Source organism: Macrobrachium rosenbergii, chromosome 54 (assembly GCF_040412425.1).
Source record: "Macrobrachium rosenbergii isolate ZJJX-2024 chromosome 54, ASM4041242v1, whole genome shotgun sequence".
NCBI classification, from domain to species: domain Eukaryota; kingdom Metazoa; phylum Arthropoda; class Malacostraca; order Decapoda; family Palaemonidae; genus Macrobrachium; species Macrobrachium rosenbergii.
The window spans coordinates 17,437,603-17,461,237 of NC_089794.1; the positions used below are offsets into that span (position 1 = coordinate 17,437,603).

Below are 23,635 nucleotides of genomic sequence, written 5' to 3' on the forward strand. Positions count from 1 at the left end.
TCATAACAACGAGTGCCATAATAATAATAATAATAATAATAATAATAATAATAATAATAATAATAATAATAATAATAATGATAATAATAATAATAATAATAATAATAATAATAATAATAATAGGTCTTGCATATCATTCACTTATGCATGAAGTAATAATAATAATGATAATTATAATTGAAAAGTTTACAAAGCGTACATACCTTGGTCAATGAGAAACCACAAAGAACACAAACAATAGTTATCAGGATACAAGGTAAATCTGAGTGGACAAAGTGCTGACCTGCTGCTTCACTAGTCGCTGGTACGTGGCGTGGGGCTACTAGTAGCCTCATACCAATAACTAAGCTCTTATGAACTTGCAACAGACCTTAAGAGAGTCTAGTTGTAGAAGCCCGGAGGTCGCAACAGTGCAACGGAAGATAAGTGAATTCTAGACTGTGATGTGTAAGTGCACTGGTTCGAGCATTAGTGAGTCACAATGAGGCTGGAGGATGTTTTCATATCTGTGAGATGATATGATCCTTAGGTTGCACTGTTCACTGGCTGTTTCCTGCCCTCCACTGCAAAGCTTTGGAAATCTCTTCCTTTTTAGCTTTTCACGACGCCAGGTAAGGCTGTCTGCCCAATGGGCATTGCCTGAGGCTTGACACCATGGCTTTCACAGTCTTGGGTACGAGTCTAAAACTGCTGCCTATTTTAAAAGATATATTTCTTAATATATAATAGTCGTATTATTACATAACATTAATTTAGCACGTTTAGTTCCTAATTACTTCATCAGTTGCGTCCAAGCTACCTAAAACTTATGATGTATGAAGAAGCTTTGCTGGTCCTAAAAATACCCAAAAGTAAATATATTGTTCTAAAACGATAAACATGTTTTTAAACCTATAAAACTCTTTCAAAAACCGTTCAGTTGCGTTCACTACGAATGACCTATTTCATTATATGATGTTTTAGTACTAAAATCGAATAAAGAGATCGTTTAAGAGTGAGCTGATAATATAAAAAGAAAAATCCCATTACTAAAAGTACAAGTTATGTAACTGAAACTTATCGATTTTTTATAGCATCCCATGTTCTGTCTTTCTCGGCGTAAACTCTTTGTTAAATCGGATGTGTTGTCTGTACAGTGATCGCATATGAACATTTAGCAAGCCTTGCTATTTACGCTGAGACCAAATATGAACTTTAGCAAGCATTGCTACTTACTCTGAGACCAAATGTGAATGTTTAGCAAGCGTTGCTATTTAGGCTGAGACCATATATGAACGTTTAGTAAGCATTGCTGTTTACGCTGAGACCATATATGAACGTTTAGCAAGCATTGCTATTTACGCTGAGACCAAATATGAACGTTTAGCAAGCATCGCTATTTATGCTGAGACCAAAATGAACGTTTAGCAAGCATCTTTATTTACGCTGAGACCAAATATGAACGTTTAGCAAGCATCGCTATTTACGCTGAGACCAAATATGAACGTTTAGCAAGCATCGCTATTTATGCTGTCACCAAATATGAACGTTTAGCAAGCATCGCTATTTACGCTGAGACCAAATATTTTCAGGTTCTATGGTGAGAATTTTTGCCAGGTTTTCAAAAACGTTTTAAACCATTATTTCTGCTTGAGTTTAGCCAAAAGACGTAATAAATAAAGCGACGATAGAAGTTTGTTGACACTTGAGTGTAACTTATATGTACGACACCAATTCAAGAAAATTGAGGAAGAAATCGATGCACAGTAGTGTTTATTTTGCACGTAATACTAGTTAACTGTTTGAATGGCTGAAAGTTTCCCAAAACGATGATTTTCCTTGAGTTTAGTGTTGAAATCATGCAAGGTGGCATGATTAGAAAGTATGTCAGTAAACAAAGAGACTAAAACAAGCTTTTTATTCAAATATAACTCAGGTTTCTTACAAAACTTTGACTGGGCTGTTTGCGAGGCTTCTAAAACTTTCTCAAAGCAATTTCGTGACGTGAGATGATTGCTGATGATATGTAAAAATGGCATGCATGAAAGATTCTAAAACTACTATTCAAACTCTTACTACTACTACTACTACTACTAATCCTCCTCCTCATCCTACTGCTACTAGTAGCAATAGTATTAGCACAGGTAACCCCTTCACTCTGGTCTCTACCTTGCCAATTCCAGCTGAAGCTGAGGACGATTCCTGGACGGGCTAGCGGACCTACTGAAAGTCCTGCAGAGTCCTGTAGCATTTTATACGACAGCCTCCTACGGTCAGTTCATTCGGCGCAGGGTCACAACGGTTCACTTGTGGTCATAAGCGTCGTATCTTCCACGGTGCGTGAACTGTCGTGTTTTTGAGTGTTCACGCGCGCGCCTTTCTCCGCGGGTCGCGTCCCTCGTGAGTTGTGTGCGTGCCTGTGCATGATGAGGACTCTTCGTGGTTTTTTTATTATTTTTTTATATTTTATGTGTTGTAGGACTTTTTTTTTTATTTATTTTAAGAATAACTGAAATACTCGTTTTTATTCGTTTTTTTCTTGTTTGAAGATTAGAAATTGAGGTTGTTAGCCTTTTTTTTTTAAAGATTTTCAGAAAATTGAAGCGTCTTTTTTAGTTGGTTTGTATTTCACCTGAAAATTTTCCTTCCCAGAGTTAATAAGGAAATTAACATTATTTGCATCGCAGGTATTTATCCGTAGTTTTATTTACCTAAAAATAGTTGTAAAATAATGGTTTCTTATATCTAATAAATGCCCTTGGTTGATTTCATAGACTCGTATAACAAAATAGAAAAATATTTATGTGTTTTTTTATGTAATTTCAGCAAATACAAGAACATTTTCATTCAGTATATGTATACACATATATAACTGGTATATTTGTTTAAGTATGAATTTGTACCTTATGTGCCTCTGGCTATATGTAATAAATGTAGCATGTAACATATCATTCACAGAAAATATGAAAAAGTCTTAGTAATATGTTGTTTAAGCACATACATCGATAACTCTACATAATTACCAATTTACCACATTTAGCTCCAGAATGCTCTACCCTTTTGAGGCCACCTACTAGTGATATATATATATATATATATGTATATATATATATATATATATATATATATATATATATATGTATATATATATATATATAATTATATATGTATATATATATAATATTATATATATATATATAATATATATACATATATATATATATATATATATATATATATATATATATATATATATATATATATATATATATATATATATATATATATATATATATGTACATAAATCACTAACAGTGCAGCACACAAACCCCGTCATTTGCAGTAACTCGAGGGAAACGATCAATTTTCACTCGGACACTCGTCTTAATAATACTGTATCCATGTCGAGAAAAAAAAGCGAGCTAAAAACTATGGATCGTTCCACACGCATGTCCAAGGCTAAAAAAAAAAAGAAAAGAAAAGAAAAACAGCAGATGGAGAGCGTATGTACGCGCATGCGCACGCAGGCGCGCAGACAGATATACATAACGGCGATAAAATGACGGGCAAGTGATGGATAAGGTTCATAGTAGTGCCAGAAGGTGCCATGGGGTAAGGCACTCACTCTTTGTAGTCATTGCCGCTCCCAACAGACTCCCAAAGTCTGTTGCAAGTTTCTGAGGCCATGGGTACTGGGTTTTGCCACTTATTAAGAGGTTACCCATCCGAGTACTGACCAGACCAAATGTTATTCAAGTTCATTGATCGATAGACCAGCTGTCTAGGGAGAGTTTTGATGTGTGGTGATTATTAGTAGGTCACCCGTTCAAGTGATGGCCATACCCAAATTGGACGTTAATATCGTTACTTTATAACAAAATACAGTTTACTGATTAATATGTAAATTAATCAGTAATTTGATTGATAAATAAAAGGAAACACAAATAGACCGAAAACGCTTTTTAATTTCTCTCTCTCTCTCTCTCTCTCTCTCTCTCTCTCTCTCTCTCTCTCTCTCTCTCTCTCTCCAAATATTAATCTTTATTTATCAAAACCTCTTTCTTGTCTCTCCCTAGGGGTTAATGCTCTCTCCCAGTTTCTTGAAACTTTAACCTCGATTCTTAGAATATCTCTTGTTTTCTCCATAACATTACTCTCTCTCTCTCTCTCTCTCTCTCTCTCTCTCTCTCTCTCTCTCTCTCTCACTTTAACAGGTTCCCCCACCTCCTCTGTTTGCGTGTCTCTTTTAATCTGGATCAATCTTTCTCTTAAAGGGAAAATCTCTCTCTCTCTCTCTCTCTCTCTCTCTCTCTCTCTCTCTCTCTCTCTCTCTCTCTCAATACCGGCATTCACTATGCATGCATGAGCGTAACCTGAGCAGAAAAAATGATTGCAATACCGAGCAATCGGTATGGGAAAATCACTCCAGTGGGTCACGCGATGGCTACACTTATTCTAGGTTCTGATTTCCAGTTCAGAGGCCGTTGGGATGGGCAGCCTCATGCCCGTACCTAGCCCAGACCCGATGGTATAAAGAGAGGAAGGGAAGAGGATTAAACTGGAATTGGGCATTTAAGCTTCGAGATTTGCTTTAAGCTGAAAATGAGATTCAGGAAAATTAAGATGATTCGACCTTGGATGGATCATTTCAGATGGAAAATGCGTTCATTAATTATGAGAACATTCTTCATTATTTTCTGAAATATTTCCAGAAAATGATGAATGAAAAATGTCTCAACCTTCTCCCAAGAACTAAATTAATAATCAGGAATCGGTAGCTTTTAACCTCTACAGGAGTGAAGGGTATAAATCATGGAACCCAGAAGCACGAGGGAAATTCCAGAGCTTAGTAACAGAGGAAAGGAGCCAATCACTGCGCTGCTTTCCATCGAGTACGTGTGAGAAGAGGTGGCCTGACTTGTTGTCCACGCACGGCGATATGTGCATAACCTATCAATCTTAGTGATGTATATATATATATATATATATATATATATATATATATATATATATATATATATATATATATATATAAACTTTACACTATACTGCAATCTTATAGATATAATACATCTGTGATGAGGTTATTCCGAAGTTTATAATGATTGCCATCAATGTCATCCACGTCACGTGACATCTCGATCTGGTTGCTTAAGTAACGTAACAATTTGATAATGACAAGGTAGATTGATAGGACGCATTTGATTCTCCGAAACCTCACAAGGTTTGATCGCGTACAAGAAATCTATAATAACAATGCGGTTTGATAGACTTTATACTATACTTCTATAATGACGCCGCCGGTTCGTTGAAGGCACTGTAATCCCGTAATGACATAGCACATTTATAGAACAAGTATCCGTACGATAATTTCACGCAAGTCACACCTCCGTAATGGCGACATTTTATAGAAGACTTTCTGCAAGCTATTTTTGACATCCAGCCACCGTCCAAGTGACAGATACCGTCTAATGACAGACGGAAATAGCCGCTGACGACGACGACGGAAGTCATTCTTCCGGAAAACGCCACTGGGTGAAATTGACGGGTTAAATGACAGGTGACGTCTACTGTCCGCGACGGGAGGCGTTGGAGCGTGACGGGACAGGTTGAAAGTGAAAACGGAAAAGACAGCAATTGTTCGGTTAGAGAATTTGTGAATGAGCGCGTGCATGTGCGCAGATATTTATCTCATCGTTTGACTGAGGTCTGCGACAGATATGATGCGTGAATTCGCGCTTTGTGTCTTAGTAGTTGATAAGGAATGTGCTTGCGTCCGTAAACACATACGTGCATGCGCGTGCGTGTAGACACGCCCACACACACACACACATATTTAAATATATATGTGTGTGTGTATGTGTGTGCGTGCGTTTACAAATACAGGTAAATCTAGCAAAAGTGACCAATAGCTCTCTCTCTCTCTCTCTCTCTCTCTCTCGTTCATATATATATATATATATATATATATATATATATATATATATATATATATATATATATAAAATATATATATATATATATATATATATATATATATATATATATATATATATATATATATATATATATATATATAGGCTGTGCTGAATTCACACAAGTACATAACACGTTTTTCTCACTTCGCAGCATAATTTCTACTTCTATTTTAAGCAACAACGAAAAGAAAGGAAGGTTCTTTAGACAAACAGCAGAAAAAACATTCCCGAAGTAAGAAACATAAAATTTCTGAGAGTAATAAATCATGAACATCATCTAAACAACGATTTTAAAATCCCATTCAGTATCTTAAAAGAAAGCAGTAAAAAGGAAATGATAACGTTTCAATGCCATCCCCATTCGCAAGTAATTTAACCCGAGTCTCGGATAAAAATGTCGGTAATCGTACCTGATAAAGATCCATAGTACCGTGACCTGTAATTCTGTGACGTCAGATACCGCATGAATGACATAAATCATCTAACGCAATGAAAGGAGAATTTCTGAGACCAGAAAGTTGAAATAATGTTCTTTATGTTTAACTTTAGTCATATAAGTCACACTTACAATACTTAGAATTCCAGAATTCCATCGAATCTTAAAAGAAATATTCTTTAGTTTAGTTTCAATTGTATAAGTTACACTTACAATACTTAGAATTCCTGAATTCCCTCGAAAGTTAAAGTAATATTCTTCATGTTCAGTTTAAGTTTTCTGTAAAAGAAAACTATTGTGCCGGCTTTGTCTGTCCGTCCGCACTTTTTCTGTCCGCCCTCAGATCTTAAAAACTACTGAGGGTAGAGGGCTGCAAGTTGGTATGTTGATCACCCACCCTCCAATCATCAAACATAGCAAATTGCAGCCCTCTAGACTTGGTAGTTTTCATTTTATTTAAGTTGATCAAAATCGTACTTCTGGCACTGATATAGGTACCGACGACACAGGCCACCATCGGACCGTGGCTGAGTTTCGTGGGCCACGGCTGAAAGTTTCATACAGCATTGTACGCTACACAGAAAATTCGATTTCGCCGAAGAAACTTTGGCGCATTTTTTTCTTGTTTATTGTAAGTTACACTTATAATTCCAGAATTCCCTCGAAAGTTAAAATAATGTTCTGATAATTCCAGAATTCCCTCGAAAGTTGAAATAATGTTCTTTGTGTTTAGTTTCAGCGGTATAAGTTATACTTACAATACTTAGAATTCCAGAATTCCTTTGTAAAGTAAGTGTTATTTTGAAAAAAAAAAACATTAAGACCAACAAACTAATTTCTTAATTTTTTTATGTGCCCGAAGAAGTGCAAGTTGGAATTATAATTACAATTCCAGAACGTGTTCTGGAAGACACTTGGAATTCCAGACCTTGTCTTAAGTATAAGTGGCCATAAAGCACCGTAAAAAAAATTGGCCAAAACTAAATCGAAAGAAGAAGAAGAAGAAGAAGAAGAAGAAGAAGAAGAAGAAGAAGAAGAAGAAGAAGAAGAAGAAGAAGACGAAGAAGAAGAAAAACAAAAAACTGTCTGAAACCGCACTAACTTACGTTATGCATTCCAGTTATGCATCTAGGCATGACGTCCAAGATTAACGTTCGAGAATAACGCCACGAGAGAATAAAATCCCCGTGGCGTATTTTGTTGTTTTTTTTCTTTTTTGTCAATTCGTGATTCGTCTTTGCATCTCGTAATTGCTGCGAGATTGACTTATAACTAAGTTTATTGCAGTTTGGGAGCGAATGACCTTCAGCAATTATAAGGAAATTTTAGTGGTTGCGTATATATATATATATATATATATATATATATATATATATATATATATATATATATATGTATATGTATATATATATACCCTCTTGTTCTCCTTGGTTTTGATCCACTCCAGTGATCTAACTACCAGCTACGCAATTCACTGCCTGAATTAATGTAGGAGCGATAGGGTTTAACAGAATTGGCCAGAATATTCTGGCTTCTTCGGAATCAAATGAGGCATGTTAGCCAGCGAGGTGAACGACTGGACCACGATTTTATGTATATATATATATATATACAGTATATATATATATATATATATATATATATATATATATATATATATATATATATATATATATATATATATATATATATATATATGTATGTATGTATATATGCATACATAGGTTTGTACAATTATTATCCCTCCTTTATATATATACATACATATATATGCATATACGTATATATATATATATATATATATATATATATATATATATATATATATATATATATATATATATATATATATGTTTATATGCATACATATATTTTACAGTTATTATCCTTCCTTTTTATTATTCCCTCTCTCCATTCCTTCTTCAGCATCTTCTTGTCAGTTATTGTTGCTGTTCTTCTTCTTCTCCTTGTACCTATCGTTACACTGTGTTGGTCAACCTGGCCACGATGACTCGCCGATAACGTTTTTCTTTTGTTTTCGCTCGTCTTCTGTAAAAACTACGCTCTTATTGTTGTTGTATGGTGTTGCATCCAACATCCTTTCGGTCTCTTTAGTTCGTATTACTCTTTGTTTACAGTTCCTCTTCAGTTTAAAAAGCGATTTCGTATGTATTGACAATAATCAAAAGTTCACTCGGAGCCGCAGCTTTTACTCTGCAACTTTGCGGTATTTTTATGTTGACTTTGGAGCAGCGATATTTTTGAAAGTTCGAGAATGGTCGCGGTTATGGCTAGATGATGTTTGCATAGACAGTTATTACGGCTATAATAGCGACTGGCTTGACAATAATAACAGAAGCAATGACACCAATAGTAATGTCACGTCGGCCGTGGTGGTAGCTGAAATTAAACACACGCGGACAAACACACACACTCACACACACATACACACACGCACGCAAGCACGTACACATGCATATGTATATATATATACTGTATATATATATATATATATATATATATATATATATATATATATATATTGTATATGTGTATATATATAAATCCAGTATGTAAATTATATTTATATATACATATCCATAGATTTTTTCCACGTGACCAACACAATAATCCACGGGAGATACACTCCATGTTTAGACTTGCCATTGTGTAGCCCCGGCCCCACCTACCTAGCCTCTGTCTCCTGTTTAAGTTTGCATATTGAAGGTACTTTGTTACAAGCTTTGGAAGTTGACCCACCCATATATTACGGTTTTTTTGACGGCATTTGCTCACTGTTACTACTGTAAGAGCAAAAAGATAGAGGTGACAGTTATAAGGGTGGTGGCTGGAGGTCTATCTGATCATTACCTAATTGAAGCAAATGGACAGATGTTAAAGTTGTTGAGGAAGGGGAGAAAATATAGCTGTTATTGTAATTTATCCAAGACAGTTCGACGTGAAGGGAATGAGAAGAATTTGTAATGTTCGCAACAGGAGAAATTTGAAAGGAGGTGTGACTGAGTGTAAGATTAGGATTATAAAAGGAAACCACCTAGATGGGACATTGAATGTTAATATGTATGGTGCAAGAACGGAAGCAGTTGATTAGAATAGACATATGATGGAATGCAATAGGTGGTAGAAGTATAAAAGAAGAGGTGAGGCAAGGAAGATAGATAGGTTATTAGAGATTTTAAGGAGAAATGGAATGATTAAAGAAACCATAACTGGAATGTGAAGTGGCATAACTTTTTTTCTTCTAAAATTAACGCAGTCTTTGCCTACAAGGACGACTAGATTAAATATTATAAAAAATTGCAAAAAAAAAAAATATGATGTATTCACTTTCTCGGCTTAAAAATGCTCTCTTTCTCCCTCTCTCTCTCCCTCCAAATTTCCTTATATAAATGATAATGGAATACAAATAATTATATGCATATTTGATTTACGCTCTGCAGCTACCCTGACATATATATACATGAAAATCCTACACACACACACACCTACATATGCAATATATATATATATATATATATATATATATATATATATATATATATATGTATATATATATATATATATATATATATAAAGAAGGGTAATGACCAGAGATGACATAAAAGAATGATAAACTTGCAAAACATTTAAATCAAAGTGATGAGTCAAAAGAGTAAATTAAGAGAGAAAATACTTAAGAACAACTGGACATCAAAAACGAATATTCACAGAACTCATTAAAATTAAATTGCTAATTACTCATGAAAAATGAACATGAAAATGAAATACTAAAAAAATAAATTAAAAGAAGAATTACCCCTACAGTGCAATTAAAAACCCAGTAACTGAAATCTTTAAAGAAAGCAAACTTTACCTTTAACTGCCTACACACAACAATTCATTCGTCAATTATTCCCCCCGTGGGGGGATAGTGCCTTCAGTGCACCTCATGTGGTGCACTGTATGCATTACTTAAAGTTCTTTGCAGCGTCCCTTCGGGCCCTAGCTGCAACCCCTTTCATTCCTTTTGCTTTACCTCCATTAATATTCTCTTTCTTCCATCTCACTTCCCACCCTCTCCTAACAATTGAGTCAAAGTGCACCTGCTAGGTATTCCTCCTGTTACACCCTTCAAACCTTCTCACTGCCAGTTTCCGTTTCAGCGTTGAATGACCTCAGAGGTCCCAGCACTTGGCCTTTGGCTTAAATTCTATGTTCTGTTCTATTCGTCAGTTATTCCAACAAAGTTGATACAGACGATAGTCTGAATCACTCAGAATGTGACGTATGTCAGTTTCAGCATCTGAATAATAGCTGACCTAACAAAGATCCCTTGAAACATCTTCTATAATAATAAAATCCGAGTGGATCATGCTTGTTTGTCCGCCCCGGTTGGGGACGGGGTAGGTAGGGGATTGGGAGGGTAGGGGAGACATGACACATCCACCCTCCTCCTGCAAACCTGTTTGTCCAACCTGGGTGGGGTGGGGTAGGTAGGGGATCGGGAGGGTAGGGGAGACATGACACATCCACCCTCCTTCTGCAAACCTGTTTGTTCTCCCCGGGTGAGGGCGTGGTAGGTAGGGGATAGGGAGGGTAAGGGAGACATAACACATCCACCCTCCTTCTGCAAACCTGTTTGTCCGCCCCAGGTGGGGGCGGGGTAGGTAGGGGATTGGGAGGATAGGAGAGACATGACTGGCAGCGCCGGGTTCCTGTGCAGCGTAGCACGTGCCATCAAACTCACTTCAAAATAAAACAAAACACAGACTGTAGCAACAACGCCATCATACATTTCCCCATACTTATTGGACAAAATTCTACATTACAGGAATATGAGTTAAAAAAATTGCAGATTACAAATCTCAAAATGTCATGGCAGTGTCGTTTTAGGATTTTTTCTCATGTTATTTTCGTAAATCTTTTTTTCAGTCTGCGTTATGGGTTCTTATCGCCCATTTACTTCTTCATTTTTGCAAATGATTGACACAGTTCTCATCTATTCTGTATCTCGTTTTCCTTCTTGCGTAGTATATTCAATGTTGTTTTCTCTCAGTTATTATTATTAATATTATTGTTATTATTAATATTAGTATTACTTTCAGTTTTAAATTTTCTTTTTCTTTTATGTATGTATGTATGTATGCATGTATATATGTATATATATATATATATATATATATATATATATTAAATATACCTACAGCAAAAATGTATATATATATATATATATATATATATCTATATATATATATATATATATATATATATATATGTATATATATATATATATATATATATATATATATATATATATATATATATATATATATATATATATTAAATATACCTACAGCAAAAATGTATATATATATATATATATCTATATATATATATATATATATATATATATATATATATATATATATATATGTATATATATATATATATATATATATATATATATATATATATATATTCTTATTAATACATGTTATATTCTCCTCTCTCTCTCTCTCTCTCTCTCTCTCTCTCTCTCTCTCTCTCTATATATATATATATATATATATATATATATATATATATATATATATATTGTCATTATCCTCATATGATGTATTCACTTTCTCGGCTTGAAAATGCTCTCTCTCTCTCTCTCTCTACCTTCAAAATTCCTTATATAAATGATAATGGAACACAAATAATTATATGCATATTTGTTTTATGTTCTGCAGCTACCCTGACATATATATGCATGAATATCACACACACACATATATATATATGCGATATGTATATATATATAATATATATCTTCTTCGTTTTAACGAGCTTTTTCCCATTTTTTATATGGGGTAAGCACGATGCCTTCTTTTGAAGGACTTTGATTTGTATATATACAGTAAACTCCCCATATTAACGGGGGATTCGTACCACATGGCCCCGCGAATAGCTAAAATCCGCAAATACTTAAAACCTTCCTAAAAACACTTTTGATAGCTCAAACACAAAACAAACCCTCTATAAATGCTTATACCTGAGTATTTTAATAGTTTTATCACAAAAATTGCATCTAGTCATGAAAATGACATGAAAATACAGTAATTGGTGAATATTTCTCAGTGAGAAATACCGCGAATGGGCGAATTTTCCGCGAACAATGTGTATATATGTTCCATAGAGAAATCTGCGATTAGGTGAATCAGTGAATCATGAGAACGCGAATACGGGGGTTTACTATTCGGTATATATATGTATATATATATATATATATATATATATATATATATATATATATATATATATATATATATATATATATATGTACACTATATGTGAATTTTGGTATTTTATTTGTATATTTAATTCTTCTGTATACCTTTTCCATTTTGTTAGCTAATAGTATTTCAGAGCAGGACCGTTAGCCTCATGCCTACCCCACCCATGTGCATGACACCCATAGTCAGATAGCTACCAGTTACATTATTCACAAATATATGTATGTATACATATATATATATACACTATATGTATGTATATATATATGCATATATACTATATATACTGATCTGGTTCCAGGGAAGGATTCATCATTGGGCCTTCATCTTTGTCCCCTCCTCGTTTTACCGAGCATACCCATCTGCTAAGGTAACAAGTAAAAAATGCGTCGATGTTTCTTCGGCGCAATGGAGTTTTCTGTACAGCCGCTACAGTGTATAATAAAAGGCACCGAAAATAGATCTATCTTTCGCTGGTCTCGGCATAATGCTGTATGAGCCGCGGCTCATGAAACTTTAACCACGGCCTGGTGGTGGCCTATCCTATATCGTTGCCAGAAGCACGATTATGGCTGACTTTAAGCTTAAATAAAATAAAAACTCCTGAGGCTAGGGGGCTGCAATTTAGTATGTTTGATGATTGGAGGGTGGATGATCAACATACCAATTTGCAGCCCTCTAGCCTCAGTAGTTTTTAAGATACGAGGGCGAACAGAATAAAGAGCAGACGGAGAGACAAAGCTGGCACGATAGTTTTCTTTTACAGAAAACTAAAACCCATCATGGGTCTTTCAGGGCTCCATCCCTGTCTTGACTTAAGAAATATGTGACGTAGGAAGAATTAAGAAGAATTTTTCGCCAATGGTTATTTATTTTTCTCCTTGCCATCCTTAAGACTTGGCCATTCATTAGTAATAATTTTATCTTGGGATTGCTTTTTCTTCATTCATGAAGGTTAAGGATTCTTATAGACACTCATACATTTATGCACACACGCACATATATATATAAATATGTATGTATATATATATATATATATATATATATATATATATATATATATATATATATATATATATATATATATATATGTGTGTGTGTGTGTGTGTGTGTGTGTGTGTACATTGAAGTTGTGGGACTTTTTGTGAGATGTGTATGTGTATGTATGTATATATATATATATATATATATATATATATATATATATATATATATATATATATATATATATATATATATATATATATATATATATATATATATATATATATATATATATATATATATATATATATATATATATATATATATATTGTTGCTCATGGTCCGTGGTCTGGACGTTTTCACTATTCTAGGTTCGATTTCGAGAGAGTCAGAATTCCTTATGACAATTCCGTGAAATACCTTTGTCACTCTGGTGACTTTTGTTGGGAATTAAGTACCTAGTAGTTGGTCGACTGTGTGGATCATAGTCCTAGGTAAATAACAGCCTTAGGCTGATAACCTGATCCCAAAAATATTGTTAATATGATATTTTAGTAAGATCTTATAGAAAGTTTTTCTTAATGATATTTATCTTAAAATTATTTCTTTTTTGTAAAGTTTTCCTCATTACTTATATGGAAATTATTTTCTATTTAATATATTTATTATCTCAGCTTTTCTTTTCAGAAAATTTGTACTTTCAACAACTACAAATTCCTGGTGTTGATTTTATTTCTTCTTTAGCTTCAAAATTCTATAATATTCACTGATTTTTTTTCCCTTTTTTAAAACCTTCATATCGATCACATTCAGACTTTTAATAAAAACAAAGGGACTCGTGTTCTCAATATTTATTAAACTTGAAGGGCTATGATACAAAAGTATACATGGAAGAAATGACCGGAAAGACGTTTGTGAAACAGAAGCAAGAGGACTGTATAAACATTTACAAAAATATTTATATTATATGCAATTTACATACTTCGTAATAATGTTACAAGAAGAGTTTCAGTTCTAGGAAGGTGAATACCCGAAGAATTATTGTAAGAAGAAGAAATAAGGGTTCGTATTTGTTAATGATCTTGAAAAGAGGCAGTGAAGAGGAGCTGAATTCGTGTCGGTTCGATTAAAGAGGAAGAGGACGACAGGGAGAGCTGTAAAGAGAATCATTAGATGTTCGTATTTGTCTTGCCTTAGAAAACCTGTTAAGAAGAAGAAGAAGAAGAAGACGAAAAGGATTGTTTTGGAACCGGAGAAGTGGCGTGGAGTCGATTAAGCCTCAAGGGAAGAAGAAGAAGGAGAAGAGAGTCGCTGTAGTTCGTAATGCTATGATACAAATAAGTTCGTTATTCCTATACATAAAAATTATCATCATTCTCTAAGAAGCGTTCGTCTTGGGGCGAAAGGAACAATAAGCAAATTCCGTGCTACCGGAAGCAATCTACTTAAAGTACCGGGAAGTGGAGGAGTTCAAAAGAGCCGTTGTAAGGACTGCTTCTAATATCCATATCCCGCTCCGTATCCGTCGGCGGCTCCGATGCCCAGGCCTACATCGTATGCTGGGTACACGGGCTTGGGGCAGACCGTCTTGTAAACTTCCTGCTTCTTGTAGACAGTGTGGTACTGGGGCACGTACTCCTTCTTGTACTGGGTGTGGTACTGGATGGCGGTCTTGGTGACGTACTGGGGCACGTACTGGGTCTTGTAGATGGTGTTGTATTGCACCTGAGTTTTGTATTGGGTGTGGTACTTGGTTTCGGTGACGTACTTGGGCACGTACTGGATCTGGGTGATGTATTTGGGCACGTACTCCGTGTTGTATTCGGTCTTGTACTTGGTGACGTAGTTGACCTGGGTCTTGTACAGGGTCTCGGTGAGGTATTTGGGCACGTACTCGGTGTGGTACCTCGTCTGGTAGATGGTGTTGTAGTGGGTCTTGTAGAATGTGGTGGGGACGTAGTGTTGTTTGTAGACTGTCTGGTAAACAGGGTACTGTAGGGGAGAGAGACGACTGGTTGATGTGTATTGCCACAAGGTTTCATTATAAAGAATTATTGGAACCTTTCAGAAGACTTGAATAAAGAATTACTTGAACCTTTCAGGAGACTTTAATAAAGAATTATTGGAACCTTTCAGACGACACTAATAAAGAATTATTGGAACCTTTCAGGAGACTTTAATAAAGAATTATTAGAACCTTTCAGAGGAGTTGAATAAAGAATTATTGGAACCTTTCAAAAGACTTTAATGAAGTGCTTTTGGAACCTTTCAGAAGACTTGAATAAAGAATTATTGGAACCTTTCATAAGACTTTAATAAAGAATTATTGGAACCTTTCAGAAGACTTTAATAAAGAATCACTGGAACCTATCAGGAGACTTGAATAAAGAATTATTGGAACCTTTCAGAAGGCTTTAGACCTACCTCCTGGACCTGAGTCTTGTAGGCTGTGACGTAGTGTGTCTCTGGGTAGCAGGGCGTTGGGTAAGAGGGCTTGGCCTCAGCCTCGGCCTCGGCCTCGGCTGCAGCTTCAGCCTCGGCTTCGGGCTTAGGGTCAGCCTCGGGCTTGGCGTCGGCTTCAGCCATAACTGCAGCCGACAAGAGGCCGAGAACGGCCAGCATAAGCAAGTTCTTGTAAGAGGCCATCGTCTGTAGGATGAGTAGGATAGGATATTGAATTAGGATGCTTTCCGTATTGGGGATATTGGGATTGTAGAATCCTGCGTATCCTACAAGGATTCTAGGCTGAATAATAATAATAATAATAATAATAATAATAATAATAATAATAATAATAATAATAATAACGGTTGGTTCAGATGAAGCCGGCTTTGTGCTAGCACGGGCTCTTGCCGTTACTCCTGTATGGTAAGGTATTTATGGGGATACAAGGAAGCATATGGACCTCTGGACTCTGACCAACCAACAGAGACGATGACGTTACTGAAGACGCCATGGGGTTGAAATATATATATATATATATATATATATATATATATATATATATATATATATATATATAGAGATAGAGAGAGAGAGAGAGAGAGAGAGAGAGAGAGAGAGAGAGAGAGAGAGAGAGAGAGAGAGAGAGCAAAAACGTTAATAAATACAAAAAACTAAACGGCCAAAGAACTGTAATATAGAAAGCAATTACGCAATACGTGCGCATCCATACGCTACTGTCACGGGAAGCAGTTACCCGTGCTTGCATTTCCGTGCAACACGCAAGCAATTTGAGGACTCATTTAAGTATGAACAGTATTGTCAGTGATAGTTAATATTTGTGCTTGCGTGGAAAGGTGGATATTATCGTCAGTGTCACTGTGATACAAGTGTATATTAAAATTATGATGATTCATTATAAAAATAGAACGAGATTTAAAAATGATAACGTATGGTTCATTGTAGTGCTTGATATTGCAAATAAATATATCTATAATCGACAGAACATTGTTTAAGGCAAAGCATAAATCATTATATTTTTATAAATAAAAAAAACAAATAAAAATTAAGTATAAAGAAAAATAGAAAGGAAGAAATCAAAATGTAGCCGTAAAATATAAGAATAAACAAAAGAAAAACTGTCATATAATAAAATGAGAAAGAACAATAGAGAGATAGATAGATAGATAGATAGATAGATAGATAGATAGATAGATAGGAATGAATGCACGATCATGAAACATGGAAACCAAATTCCTCGTACGCACTTTTCACACGTTCCTCCCAAAAGCTGTTTCGTGTGACCCCCGTCTCAATTGGCCCGGGGTTGTGGGGGGCCGGGAGTGTCGGGGGAGCATTGCATTGGCTGTCTCAAGGTTAGGTTACTATTTATAGATCCCGAAATGATGGATCTTTTTTGGGGGTTTGTGGGGAAGCGGAGAAGGCTGGTTGGGGAGGGGGGGGGTGGAAGAAGAAGAAGAAGGAGAGAGAGAGAGAGAGAGAGAGAGAGAGAGAGAGAGAGAGAGAGAGTGTGTTGAGGGGAGGGGGAGAAGGCTAGTTGGCGAGGGAGGAAGAAGAAGAAGAAGAAGAAGAAGAAGAAGAAGAGAGAGAGAGAGAGAGAGAGAGAGAGAGAGAGAGAGAGAGAGAGAAAGAGAGAGAGTTGAGGGGAGGGGGAGAAGGCTAGTTGGGGAGGATGAATAAGAAGACAAAGAAGAAGAAGAAGAAGAAGAAGAGAGAGAGAGAGAGAGAGAGAGAGAGAGAGAGAGAGAGAGAGAGAGAGGAGAGAGCTTTTTCATCGCTGTGTCCCTGTCACGGTCATTCGAAGCTTACGGTTTTCTGATCTTTGGACTCGACCTTGTCCAACCAGGGAGAGGGGAAATTTTGGCAGCAGGTATCTCAGTAATGATGATTTTCATGGCGTTTTTTAATATGCAGTGACACATACTTTGTAAATATCAGGATTACTTATGGCTCAAATTTCACCTGGGGTTGACAAGGAACTTGCAGTGTTGGGGGAGCTGTGACTTAGCAGTCTAATGAAAAAAAAAGTGTGCATATGCATATATACATACACATGAATATCATGGGTCATACTGAACCATAGTAAGGTGCCATCAACCTCTATCCATATGCAAAATAAGAGAAAGCAAAGGAACTCAACACTAATAACAAATAAACAAAGAGAAATCAACAAGCGAATATTTCCTTGACAAGCATTGAGGGCCTTCGCTTGGACGATCTTTATATATGATTCGAAATTAGCAACAATGACTCCAAATGATTTTTGATTGTTATATTTTCGTTTTGATCATTACTTTCTCTCTTTCTCTCTCTCTTTAGGAACCCGTAAAGAAATTAGGCAAATAAAAAGCATAAGAATATGCTCCATATATATATATATATATATATATATATATATATATATATATATATATATATATATATATATATATATAGACTCTCTCTCTCTCTCTCTCTCTCTCTTTCTCTCTCTCTCTCTCTCTCTCTCTCTCTCTCTCTCTCTCTCTCTCTCTGTAGAATAACGTGAATTTTACCCATTTTCATTATATTACAATTTTAATTCAGAAGAAACATATACATGAATATGAACAAAGAAAAACTAACATTAAATTACGCTAACTTTTGAATGAATCGACTGTGACGACAGAAAAATAATTAGGTCAGTGATTTACAAAGCAACATTTTCAGTTTGCGAGCCTACAAGATCGCGTGGAATCTGAACCTGGTTCCGTTACTGGCAATACCAAATGAGATTAAATGGTATCTGCTATACCACAAAGATGAACTTACAAAGCTAGTTCAGAAATTACAAAGTTAAAACAATAGTTATTGGTCATAAGACTACAATGATGTGAAAAGAATTTATGTGTATATAGCATCAACATACAGCTATATGAGAAAGAATGCTGGGGTAAATAGCATGATTCTATAGCTGGTGGGGAAAGAATGATTCTCTTTTAGGTAGTATGATGTTGCAGCCTGCAACCTCATGCTTTTGTACAGATAGTAAATCGGTTATAATCATACCGCTCTTATAGGGAAGGGAAGTATAGAATGCAAATTCATGTAGCATGACTTTTGCAGCATGCGACTACTGTAGATTTCTCTACCACATTCCTTATGAATGAATACTATCAGAAAGCTATAATATCAAACATAATACTATTAGACTACTCTGATGGGATAAAAAAGGATGTTATTGACAGCTTAACACCTAGAACCCTATGCTACAAGAACATTTACTACTTGAAGGCTAGATAGCGCTATTTTCTAGCTTGCATCTACTTGGCATTAGGACAGTTATCTGACCACCTGATGCTTGCGTAAACAGCGTCAGTTTATGGTCAGTCTTGAATTGATGGTTTTTTAATTGTACTTGATAAGCAGTCTTCACTTCTTCAGACTGACAGCTGTAGACGTCATCGAAAACGCTAATTCATATAGTCAATGTTTATTATTATTATTATTATTATTATTATTATTATTATTATTATTATTATTATTATATAAAATACATGCTCATTCATACGGAATAATGTTTTTGCTAGGTACCGAGTACAGAGTAAATATGTGAGCCAAAAAAATAGAAGAAATCAATAATAATGCCAGAATGGAAATATCTGAATAAAGAAAAACAAACAGAAAAAATATATACGAAAGAACGGAGAAATGGAGTGGAGAAATAACGTTATCAAGCATCGGTAATCAGAAGCAGGTAGAGAATTCCAAAGCTTGAGATGCGAATTAACTAATTCAATCAGGTTTCAAGTGATAGGCAGTGACTGACACGACTGACAGAGCAATGACGTCATTTTATCTCTCGGTTCGTGAAGTTAATCAACACTGGGTGTGGTCGGTGCATGGATGGGTGATCAATAGTGAATATCATATGTCATTTGCATGTGATCCAGCGATCTTTACGCAAACCTGCAACAGATCTAAGGAGTCTGGTTGGATCGGCAGTGGTTCACAGTGAGTGAATATATAGTATTTTCACGAAAAAAAAATTGATCGAAATTGTCTAATTATTTTGGACTCGATGTCGCCGTAATTACAAATTGTACAGGAGACTAATTAGAATACTAGGTAGTTTACTCCCTTAAGTTATTATTCGCTTATTCTATTACTCAATCTGTCTTATTTCTCTTCTGTGTTATTTTTATGCTAATCATGAAATGCTGATCTTTCTGTAATGAGCAAATGAAATGAAAAATATTATTCGTAACAGGGTTACAGAAAGTTACGTTGACTGCTTCGGTGCAAAAAAAAATAAAATAAAAAAATAAAAAGGGAAAAGACACAAATCGCAAAAAAAGTCTAATGGAAAAGTCTAAGAAAAACAAATCCCGAGAAGAAAATCCCCAGTATCCAAAGTAATCCTTACGGGATTTCTCTCCACTGGCATCCCATAAGCCCTGTCTGTATTATAATTATTATTCAGTAGATGAAACCTATTCATATGGAACAAGCCCACCACAGGGGCCATTGATTTGAAATTCAAGAAGCTTCCAGAGAGTATTAAGGTGTTCATTAAGAAGAAATAAGAGGAAGTAAAGGGAGGTACAGAAAAAAAGAGATCTCACTTATTCAAAAAGTAAAAAAAGTGAATTAATAAATACTGAGTGGAAAAAGAAATGTAAATCCCTGTGATATGAAATCCCCAAAAATCTATTAAAATAAGAAATAAATGCGCTTTTGTAGGTAATCCTACTCAGAGTCTAGATGAAATTCTTGAGCATCTCTTTCTATACTGACTGTAAGAATCGATATGAAGCCTCTTGGGGAAAAATCCCTCCAAAATCCATGAGGAAATTTCAGGGGATTTTTCTTGCATTGAGTGTAGCGAACAAAACTAATCCCAAATTTAATTTTAAATCACCCGATGAACAAATGGAAATAAATCCAGAGCAAATCCTACTGAATCTGTACTGAAATGGTAACGAGAATAACTCCGGTTGTTGGGAAATCCGAAACAAATCTCGTAGAACTGAACTGAGGTGGGTTAAGAAGAGAACCAAATCCACTCAAGAAATAAATCCCACCAAAATCCAAAGGAGATCCCGTAGGACCTCCTGCTGTACCTTGAGAGCCGCGCTGGTAGAATCCAAAGGAAGCCGACTGAGAGAATGATGGTTGAGGTAGCGCCGACGAGCGGTTATATACCGGAGCTCAATGTCAACCGATGTGCTTGATTAGCGCCTGGTATGCGCGCCACATTAAACATCCTTGCCTTTTGACATGATTAGGAGTATATCCGGAGTATGCTCCGAACTCCTTTGGGGGAGTAGGTACGAAAATAAGACTCAATTTGCTCGAATTTATTTGCAATATCACATAACCTCAGGGAGAGGTGTACTTATCCACCTGGTGTGTGGGAACGTTGGTGTTCAACGCCCGCTAAAATGAATGATCTCTTTGGGGGAGTTGCAGTAATGTTTCTCAGTGAAATGGCCACTTTAATCGTGAAACTAACGGGAAAAAAGCATTGACTACGGTTGATAAAGGCTTTAAGGTTATAGTTTATGGTCAAATGACACCGAAGGAAGGGATTAAGCGCTTATGCAAAGAGGGTAAATGAGGGAAATTGCAAGCATGCATCTTTAAATGATCCGTTATGTAAAGCATAACCTAAGCGTTGTGTTAAGACTCTTCAGTGAATTCCGACAACTCCTTAAGCTGAAAAGAAAGATCTGTTGTTCTTATTAGAATATTAAAATATGCCTTTCAAATTACTATCGCGCAATGTACTGTGGATGTTACTGGTCACTGAATATGCAACGTACATAAATTTTTCATCAACTAATTACATTATTATTATTATTATTATTATTATTATTATTATTATTATTATTATTATTATTATTATTATTATTATTATTATATAGACTTTTTTCAATATAAACCCAACAAAGATTTTAATTCATTATTTTTATTATTATTATTATTATTATTATTATTATTATTATTATTATTATTATTATTATTATTATTATTATTATTATTTATCACTCTTATGCATATTTAGCATTTTTTAAATATAAAACCAACAAAGACTTCCTAGCTTCTCGATTTCCTTTCACTTTTGCCTACGATTACGGCAGTAACCTAAATTGGCAGGCAGGAGTTCGAATCCCACCTGAATTGCTAAGAGTTTTTTTTTATGCATTTCCTGTTGTGACTCAAAGTTTGCTGCAGTAATTTCATTCAAAAGTGAAAGGGAATCGAGAAGTTAGAGGTTTTTGAGGTTTTTGTAGGTTTAGCATTAAATGAAATGATTCTCGTTGATTTTAGCATTACTTGACATGAAAGCAGAATAATCACGAGTTGGTCAGAAATATACATTAACTTGATAAGCAAGCTTACATGGATGAAATATTCACAACTAAAATATGAAAAATAAAAATAAAAAACAGAGAGAAAGAGGAGAACGAGTAAAATACTCTACCCATTACTGAGTAAATATAAGCAAATCATCAAAAAGACAAACAGTTAAAGAAAATCAGGGTTATAATTCATGAAAATCAGGATGAAAGTACATGGCGATTTGAAATATCACCACAGTCACCGAGCATAACTAACCGCGCATGATTCTGAATATTTCATGATAATGTTACCGCCTTCTCCAAGTTTTCTATTTTTTCAAATTATGTGTAGTTTACGATATCATATGAGGCTGTCAGAAAACTTTGTGTTTCTCGTAAGGATTCGTATTGTTTTATCATTGCTAGTTTGTTATTCTCCTGTTCGGATGTCGGTAGCTTCAAGGGATCTTTTTTTTTTTTTATCTTCTAGACAAACTTCTGCTCTCGCTCTTGTAATTAGGGCGCGCTACTCGTTTTATGAAGCGTTAGGATCCGTACTGACCTAAAATGGAAAACTGCAGGATCTGCAAAATTTTCGAAATTGAGATATGCCACCTACTGGGCTCGTGAAACACTAATACACAAGTTATTGCAGTTTCAAAATGATTCTTCAATGCTTTCCACGAGTAATTAGGGGGTCCCATTTGCAGTATCTGCAAGATCAGTAGTAAGGCAAGGGAAAACTGCAGTGTCTACCATTTTTCTCAGTTTTGTATTTTTGCAGATAATGCAGTCTTCCATTTCAAGGTGTCACGGTGCCACACTGCACAGTATGAAACGTCTTTTTATTCTTCGCTGCAAAGCTGTGGCGTCTTTCCCAGCAAGAGTTATTGATGCTGTTGCTCCTAAGTCAAGAGGTTGTTATCTTACTTTGAAGCGCTTGCTAGCATTGTCATAATTTTTATCATCAACAGCTTGTTATATAATTAGAATTTTCTTCTATATTACTTTGAAGGCTTACTACCATCGTCATTTATTTTTTTTTTATCAACAGCTTGTTGTATAATTAGAATTTTTTTCTATATTACTTTGAAGCGCTTACTACCATCGTCATATATTTTTTTCATCAACAGCTTGTTATATTATTATAATTTTTTTCCCATATTACTTTGAAGGCCTACTACCATCGTCATATATTTTTTTTTTATCTACAGC

At 35.2% G+C, this 23,635-nt stretch overlaps 1 protein-coding gene across 1 annotated transcript; it reads right to left on the reverse strand.

Annotated features, from left to right (window-relative positions):
* Positions 1-14,501: 14,501 nt before the first annotated feature.
* Positions 14,502-21,223, reverse strand: LOC136834519 (adhesive plaque matrix protein-like). Its single transcript, XM_067097114.1, has 3 exons — positions 21,200-21,223; positions 16,080-16,304; positions 14,502-15,647 (listed from the first exon to the last, which is right to left on the reverse strand). The coding sequence occupies exons 2-3, from the start codon at positions 16,299-16,301 to the stop codon at positions 15,153-15,155; spliced, it is 717 nt and encodes a 238-aa protein (XP_066953215.1). The 5' UTR covers positions 16,302-16,304; positions 21,200-21,223; the 3' UTR covers positions 14,502-15,152.
* Positions 21,224-23,635: the final 2,412 nt, after the last annotated feature.